The sequence below is a fragment of the Anomaloglossus baeobatrachus genome, chromosome 1, assembly GCF_048569485.1.
Source record: "Anomaloglossus baeobatrachus isolate aAnoBae1 chromosome 1, aAnoBae1.hap1, whole genome shotgun sequence".
Taxonomy (NCBI): domain Eukaryota; kingdom Metazoa; phylum Chordata; class Amphibia; order Anura; family Aromobatidae; genus Anomaloglossus; species Anomaloglossus baeobatrachus.
The window spans coordinates 111,291,982-111,300,535 of record NC_134353.1 but is presented as its reverse complement, the minus strand read 5'-3'; the positions used below and the strand labels follow the sequence as shown (position 1 = coordinate 111,300,535).

The following is an 8,554-nucleotide window of genomic DNA, read 5'->3' as shown; positions in this document are numbered from 1 at the left end:
TCGCAACCCTCTCAAAGAGTTGAATGTGGCTTGTGACCTTTTCTCAGAGCTGGATGTGGCTCGTGACCCTCTCTCAGAGCAAATTACGGCTCATGACCCTCTCTTAGAGCTGAATATGGCTTGCAACTCTCTCTCAAAGCTAAATGTGGCTTGTGATCCTCTCTCAGAGCTAAATGTGGCTGGCAACCCTCTCTCAGAGCTGAGTGTTGCTCGAGACCTTCTCTCAGGGCTGAATTTGGCTCGAGACCCTCTCTCAGAGCTGAATGTGGCTCGCGGACATCTGTCAGAGCTGAATGTGGCTTGTGATCCTCTCTCAGAGCTGAATGTGGCGTGTGATCCTCTCTCAGAGCTGAATGTGGCTCGAGACCCTTTCTCAGAGCTGAATGTGGCTCGAGACCCTCTCTCAGAACTGAATGTGGCTCGCGGACATCTCTCAGAGCTGAATGTGGCTCGCAACCCTCTCAAAGAGCTGAAAGTGGCTCAAGACCCTTTCTCAGAGCTGAATGTGGCTCGAGACCCTCTCTCAGAGCTGGATGTGGCTCGCGACCCTCTCAAAGAGTTGAATATGGCTTATGACCTTCTCTCAGAGCTGGATGTGGCTCGCGACCCTCTCTCAGAGCAAATTACGGCTCATGACCCTCTCTTAGAGCTGAATATGGCTTGCAACTCTCTCTCAAAGCTAAATGTGGCTTGTGATCCTCTCTCAGAGCTAAATGTGGCTGGCAACCCTCTCTCAGAGCTGAGTGTTGCTCGAGACCTTCTCTCAGGGCTGAATTTGGCTCGAGACCCTCTCTCAGAGCTGAATGTGGCTTGCGGACATCTGTCAGAGCTGAATTTGGCTCGAGACCCTCTCTCAGAGCTGAATGTGGCTCGCGACCCTCTCTCAGGGCTAAATGTGGCTTGTGATCCTCTCTCAGAGCTGAATGTGGCATGTGACCCTCACTCAGAGCTGAATATTGCTCGCGACCCTCTCACAGCTAAATATGGCTTCTGACCCTCTCTCAGAGCTGAATGTGGCTCGTAACCCTCTCTCAGAGCTGAATGTGACTCGCAACCCTCTCTCAGAGCTAAATGTGGCTTATGACCCTCTCTAAGACATGAATGTGGCTTGTGACCCTCTCAGAGGTGAATGTGGCTCGCGACCCTCTCTCAGAGCTAAATGTAGCTTATGACCCTCTCTAAGAGCTGAATGTGGCTTGCGACCCTCTCTCAGAGCTAAATGTGGCTTATGACCCTCTCTAAGAGCTGAATATGGCTTGTGATCCTCTCTCAGAGCTGAATGTGGCGTGCGATCCTCTCTCAGAGCTGAATGTGGCTCGAGACCCTTTCTCAGAGCTGAATGTGGCTCGAGACCCTCTCTCAGAGCTGAATGTGGCTTGCGGACATCTCTCAGAGCTGAATGTGGCTCGCAACCCTCTCAAAGAGTTGAATGTGGCTTGTGACCTTCTCTCAGAGCTGGATGTGGCTCGCGACCCTCTCTCAGAGCAAATTACGGCTCATGACCCTCTCTTAGAGCTGAATATGGCTTGCAACTCTCTCTCAAAGCTAAATGTGGCTTGTGATCCTCTCTCAGAGCTAAATGTGGCTGGCAACCCTCTCTCAGAGCTGAGTGTTGCTCGAGACCTTCTCTCAGGGCTGAATTTGGCTCGAGACCCTCTCTCAGAGCTGAATGTGGCTTGCGGACATCTGTCAGAGCTGAATTTGGCTCGAGACCCTCTCTCAGAGCTGAATGTGGCTCGCGACCCTCTCTCAGGGCTAAATGTGGCTTGTGATCCTCTCTCAGAGCTGAATGTGGCATGTGACCCTCACTCAGAGCTGAATATTGCTCGCGACCCTCTCACAGCTAAATATGGCTTCTGACCCTCTCTCAGAGCTGAATGTGGCTCGTAACCCTCTCTCAGAGCTGAATGTGACTCGCAACCCTCTCTCAGAGCTAAATGTGGCTTATGACCCTCTCTAAGACATGAATGTGGCTTGTGACCCTCTCAGAGGTGAATGTGGCTCGCGACCCTCTCTCAGAGCTAAATGTAGCTTATGACCCTCTCTAAGAGCTGAATGTGGCTTGTGACCCTCTCTCAGAGCTGAATGTGGCTCGCGGACATCTCTCAGAGCTGAATGTGGCTCGCAACCCTCTCAAAGAGTTGAATGTGGCTTATGACCTTCTCTCAGAGCTGGATATGTCTCGCGACCCTCTCTCAGAGCTAATTACGGCTCATGACCCTCTCTTAGAGCTGAATGCGACTCGCAACTCTCTCTCAAAGCTAAATGTGGCTTGTGATTTTCTCTCAGAGCTAAAAGTGGCTGGCAACCCTCTCTCAGAGCTGAGTGTGGCTCGAGACACTTTCTCAGAGCTAAATGTGGCTGGCAACCCTCTCTCTGAGCTAAGTGTGGCTCGAGACCCTTTCTCAGAGCTGAATGTGGCTTGCGACCCTCTGTCAGAGCTAAATGAGGCTTCTAACCCTCTCTCAGAGCCAAATGTGGCAGGCATCCTTCTCTCAGAGCTGAATGTGGCTTGCGACCCTCTCTCAGAGCTAAATGTGGCATATGACCCTCTCTAAGAGCTGAATATGGCTTGTGATCCTCTCTCAGAGCTGAATGTGGCGTGCGATCCTCTCTCAGAGCTGAATGTGGCTCGAGACCCTTTCTCAGAGCTGAATGTGGCTCGAGACCCTCTCTCAGAATAAATGTGGCTTATGACCCTCTCTAAGAGCTGAATATGGCTTGTGATCCTCTCTCAGAGCTGAATGTGGCGTGCGATCCTCTCTCAGAGCTGAATGTGGCTCGAGACCCTTTCTCAGAGCTGAATGTGGCTCGAGACCCTCTCACAGAGCTGAATGTGGCTTGCGGACATCTCTCAGAGCTGAATGTGGCTCGCAACCCTCTCAAAGAGTTGAATGTGGCTTGTGACCTTTTCTCAGAGCTGGATGTGGCTCGTGACCCTCTCTCAGAGCAAATTACGGCTCATGACCCTCTCTTAGAGCTGAATATGGCTTGCAACTCTCTCTCAAAGCTAAATGTGGCTTGTGATCCTCTCTCAGAGCTAAATGTGGCTGGCAACCCTCTCTCAGAGCTGAGTGTTGCTCGAGACCTTCTCTCAGGGCTGAATTTGTCTCGAGACCCTCTCTCAGAGCTGAATGTGGCTCGCGGACATCTGTCAGAGCTGAATGTGGCTTGTGATCCTCTCTCAGAGCTGAATGTGGCGTGTGATCCTCTCTCAGAGCTGAATGTGGCTCGAGACCCTTTCTCAGAGCTGAATGTGGCTCGAGACCCTCTCTCAGAACTGAATGTGGCTCGCGGACATCTCTCAGAGCTGAATGTGGCTCGCAACCCTCTCAAAGAGCTGAAAGTGGCTCAAGACCCTTTCTCAGAGCTGAATGTGGCTCGAGACCCTCTCTCAGAGCTGGATGTGGCTCGCGACCCTCTCAAAGAGTTGAATATGGCTTATGACCTTCTCTCAGAGCTGGATGTGGCTCGCGACCCTCTCTCAGAGCTAATTACAGCTCATGATCCTCTCTTAGAGCTGAATGCGGCTCGCAACTCTCTCTCAGAGCTAAATGTGGCTTATGATTCTCTCTCAGAGCTAAATGTGGCTGGCAACCCTCTCTCAGAGCTGAGTGTGGCTCGAGACCCTCTCTCAGAGCTGAATGTGGCTTGCGACCCTCTGTCAGAGCTAAATGTGGCTTCTGACCCTCTCTCAGAGCTAAATGTGGCAGGCATCCCTCTCTCAGAGCTGAATGTGGCTTGCGACCCTCTCTCAGAGCTGAATGTGGCTTATGACCCTCTCTAAAAGCTGAATGTGGCTTGTGATCCACTCTCAGAGCTGAATGTGGCTTATGACCCTCTCTAAGAGCTGAATGTGGCTTGTGATCCTCTCTCAGAGCTGAATGTGGCTTGCGACCCTCTGTCAGAGCTAAATGTGGCTTCTTATCCTCTCTCAGAGCTAAATGTGGCTTATGACCCTCTCTCAGAGCTAAATGTGGCAGGCATCTCTCTCTCAGAGCTAAATGTGGCACAAGACCGTCTCTCATAGCTGAATGTGGCTCGCGACCCTCTCTTGGAGCTGAATGTGGCTTATGACCCTCTCTCAGCACTGAATGTGGCTTGTGATCCTCTATAAAACCTGAAAGTGGCTCGCGACCCTCTCTGAGCTGAAAGTGGATCTCAAGGAAGAAAGGTTGGGGAGCACTGCCCTAGAGGGTAATCCGTAATTAGATAGGCCGGGCCCTTCTATCCCATGACATCGCCTGTCTGGGACTCCCGTACCAGGGCTACCAACTTGACTTTTTACTTTTGGCAGAACCCATTGATTTTGTAGGGTGTGGCTGTTACTGATTGTATGGGGGGTTTAGGGTGGTCAGAGCACGTTGTCACCTATACTTTAATTTGCTTATTTTGGGTGCGGCACCGCTTGTGCCCACCGAGCCTGAGGACGGGACCCGAAATGCCTGGAGTGGTCTAGGGTCTCCGCTCGCTTCCACTCAGTAGGACTGACTGAAGTAATACGGGGCTCAGCACAGACAATGAGTGGTAGTGATTGGAGGCGACCCCCACCATAAACCCAATACAGAATAGCCAACAACTGGCAATAACTTTGTGTCACTTGTGTGTACGATGAAACCCAGAAAACCCAAGCAGTTTCCTATAACAACTAATGTGGCTGCTACAGACACTCTCTTGACGTTTGCACGTAGCTGCCTCAGCTGTATACAGCCCCGGGCAACATCCTCTCGTCCTCCTCCAAGATGGCGGCTAGGGAGGACACAGCGCCCCGCCCTGCTGCACGCCCCGCCCACTGTGTGCCCCGGTGGCGGCGCTGAGTGACAGGCAGCAGAGCGCGGGCGGCAGAGCAGAGATGTCTCCGGTAGTCAAGCCTCTGGGACCGTGGAGGGTGGTCCGCAGCGCCGGTAAGAGGACGACCCCCTACCAGGGGCACGGGAACTTCCCTGCAACTTTGCAAACTTCTCACCTGCAGCAGCGCTGTGTGCAGCCCGGAGACACAGGCAGGGCGCCGGGGTATGCTGTGCACGGCTGTACGGGGCGGCGGGGTGTGTAGGGAGGGAGCCGGAGCGCTACATGGGGGTGTCTGACTATTGTGTCAGTAACATGCAGCCCTTAAACTGTGGTGGTACTACAACTCCCAGCATGCCAGGACAGCTAACTATGCTGCAGTATAGGGCTCTGGTATGGCAGGTGGTCACACACAATATTGTGTGTATATCTAATATATATATATATATATGTGTGTGTGTGTGTGTGTGTGTGTGTGTGTGTATATATAATGACACCTTAGTGCCTTGTAATGTCAGGGTTATGCTTCATCTGCTGGGCATCGTCTTATGGGTTGTTGTCCCATAAACAAAGTTCATTTTTATTAATAGATCTTGGAATAATAATAATTAAAAATAATTATTTCCACATTTGGATGTGACTCTAAAATCTGTCCCTGTGGTGAGATATTCTTATGTATGTGTCCCTGCTGTGTACTATCTGTATACTCTCTTTTGTGTCCTCCCTTGCCTAGGAGCTGTGGTATGATCAGACCATGTCCCTGTACGGTCAGACACAGCCATTACACAGTACACAGCAGGGACACATATATAGGATTATCTCAGCACAGGAACATTATTTATAATCACATCTAATTGTGGAACTTAGTATTTTTTCAGGATCTATTGATTAAAATCAACTTTAAAATTATTTATGTTCATGGGAAAACCTCTCAAAGACCAGGTCTGTGCTCTTCCCATCACCAGATGTGTCTGCCATTAAACATGCCCTTCCTTTCTGCCTCTGCCTAGTTTTGTTTCCGTTCTTTGCCCTGTCCCCCTCTGTTCCTATTTCTCCACCACCATCGCCGCACCAGAGCTTGTTTGAGTTATTGAGGCACAAATTGTTGTGTACTTTAAAACTGGTAAAAGGTGTTTTGCTCTTATAGTGTGAATTGGGCCGTGAAAATATATATATAATATACATATTTTATTTATTTTTTTAAATTTATCTTTCGTTTTCAACTTTGTTAAATAAAAATTAGTTTATCACATTCCACATTTGCCACTGCACCCTATGCCAGCCTGCCAGCATCAACATCCTGTGGGGGACATCACGTGACGTCCCCTGACTGATGCTGCAGTCAATCACAGGCCACGTGACGTCCCCTGAGAAGTGCTGCAGTGGATCAGAGCCCAGGTAATGTGCCTGACTTAGGCGGCAGCCGATCGGAGGCCACGTGACCTCTCCTGACTGATGCTGCAGCCGATCGGAGGCTACGTGACCTCTCCTGACTGATGCTGTAGCCGATCGGAGGCTACATGACGTCTCCTGACTGATGCTGTAGCCGATCGGAGGCTACATGACGTCTCCTGACTGATGCTGTAGCCGATCGGAGGCTACATGACGTCTCCTGACTGATGCTGCAGCCGATCGGAGGCTACGTGACGTCTCCTGACTGATGCTGCAGCCGATCGGAGGCTACGTGACGTCTCCTGACTGATGCTGCAACCGATCGGAGGCTACGTGACGTCTCCTGACTGATGCTGCAGCCGATCGGAGGCTACGTGACGTCTCCTGACTGATGCTGCAGCCGATCAGAGGCTACGTGACGTCTCCTGACTGATGCTGCAGCCGATCGGAGGCTACGTGACGTCTCCTGACTGATGCTGCAGCCGATCGGAGGCCACGTGACGTCTCCTGACTGATGCTGCAGCCGATCGGAGGCCACGTGACGTCTCCTGACTGATGCTGCAGCCGATCGGAGGCCACGTGACAACCCCTGACTGATGCTGCAGCCGATCGGAGGTGGCGTGACGTCCCCTAAGACATGCTGCAGTCGATCAGATGTCACATGACGTCCCCTGGCAGATGCTGCAGCTGATCACAAGCCACGTGATGTCAACTTACAGATGTTGCAACCAATCACAGGCCTCATAATGTCCCCAGACAGATGCAGCAGGCGATCAGAGGCCACATTATGTCCACTGATGCTGCAGTTGATCAAAGGGTATGTGAGGTAATTGTACTTTAAAGTAACCTTTCAGGATAAGCTGTGTCCAGGAGGAATTACACTACTGGCTGTTAGGTGACCTGTATTCTGCATTTTCACCATTTTTTTCCTGTGGGCGCTCTAGCTCACATTTGCAGTTAATTTTTCTCTTCTGTGGGGAGAATATCTGCTGTGATCTCTCCCATCTGCAGCACACATGGATTCATTCTCTTCCTTAATAAATGCAACTTATTGATTTGTTTCAAACGGGTGATTACTGGGCATGTGAACTTATTTAACACAAAGATAGAAGCAGCAGCATTCTGGACATTAGACAGCAGTGCTGAGCCATGCGGATGTGAATCCAGCTCAGGGGGGAGGTAAAACATGTAAGCCTGCTTTCACACTACGTTTTTTTTATCATGCGCCATGAACGTTTTTTTAACGCAAAAACGGATCCAGTGCAAATGCGTTTTCATTTCAATGCATTTGCAATGGACTATCGTCTACATGCGTTCACATGCGTTTGCGTGCGTTATAGTGAGGATCCAGCGACTTGCAGTTTTTTAACTTTTTTCAAAAACGCTACTTGTAGCGTTTTTGAGCTGCGTCCAAATACTGCAAATTGCTGGATCCTGACTAAACAGCACACAAATGCATGTGAACGCTGGCATGCTGATAGACAGGATCCTGCTTGCTCTACTGAGTATGCCCAGAAATAAGCCTCGCGTGATCAGTCTCTCCCCCTCCCTCTCTCCCCCTCCCGAGAGCGGAGGACGCTTGTAACCAAGGTAAATATCGGGTAACCGCGGGCTTAGTTACCCGATGTTTAACTTGGTTACGTGTGCAGGGAGCAGGCAGCTCTGCTCCTAGCAGCTGCAGACGCTCGTAACCAAGGTAAATATCGGGTATCCAAGCAAGTTACCCGATGTTTACCTTTGTTACGTGTGCAGGGAGCAGGCAGCTCTGCTCCTAGCAGCTGCAGACGCTCGTAACCAAGGTAAATATCGGGTATCCAAGCAAGTTACCTGATGTTTACCTTGGTTACTAGCGTCCGCACCTATCAGATGTCAGCTCCCAGTCTTTCACGTTCAGTTCCCCTCACTCCCGATCACATGACTCCAATGCCCGCCCATAAACTTAAAGTAACAGGATCCTGCAAAATAACACATGCGTTTGCACGCGTTTTTCTTTGCAAAAACAGGATCCGCTTTTGCAGCAAAAAAATGTTCATGGCGCATGCTAAAAAAACGTAGTGTGAAAGCAACCTTAGAAAGGTCCGTGCGATGTTTTGGTGTCTCCCTCTGCCTGTTTCCTCCCTCTGCTCCTCTGCCCTCCCTTCTCCATAGAGTGTACTGGGCTGTGACACCTCACTGTGCTGACGGGCTGCCTTTTTTCAGAGTAGATGACAAGTTTAGGAGTCGATTTGATAAGTGAGGAAGGAAGCAGATTTCTTTGATATGAGCTATCACAATGTTTATTTGCCTGAGTTATGCAAAGTTTGTTGAAGGTAAAGTTCCATTTTAATCCAACTGTGGCAATGAGGTATAAGGGGTAAATGCACACAATGGCCAT

The 8,554-nt window shown here is 50.3% G+C and overlaps 1 protein-coding gene across 1 annotated transcript in view; it reads left to right on the top strand.

Annotated features, from left to right (window-relative positions):
- The first annotated feature begins 4,807 nt into the window (after nucleotides 1-4,807).
- The window catches only part of RELL1 (RELT like 1), a 93,851-nt gene continuing 90,104 nt past the window's right edge, over nucleotides 4,808-8,554 (top strand). The window contains exon 1 of the mRNA XM_075346954.1: nucleotides 4,808-4,904. Coding sequence (XP_075203069.1) covers nucleotides 4,853-4,904 — 52 coding nt within the window. The 5' untranslated portion in view covers nucleotides 4,808-4,852. The remainder of the gene's footprint in view (nucleotides 4,905-8,554) is intronic.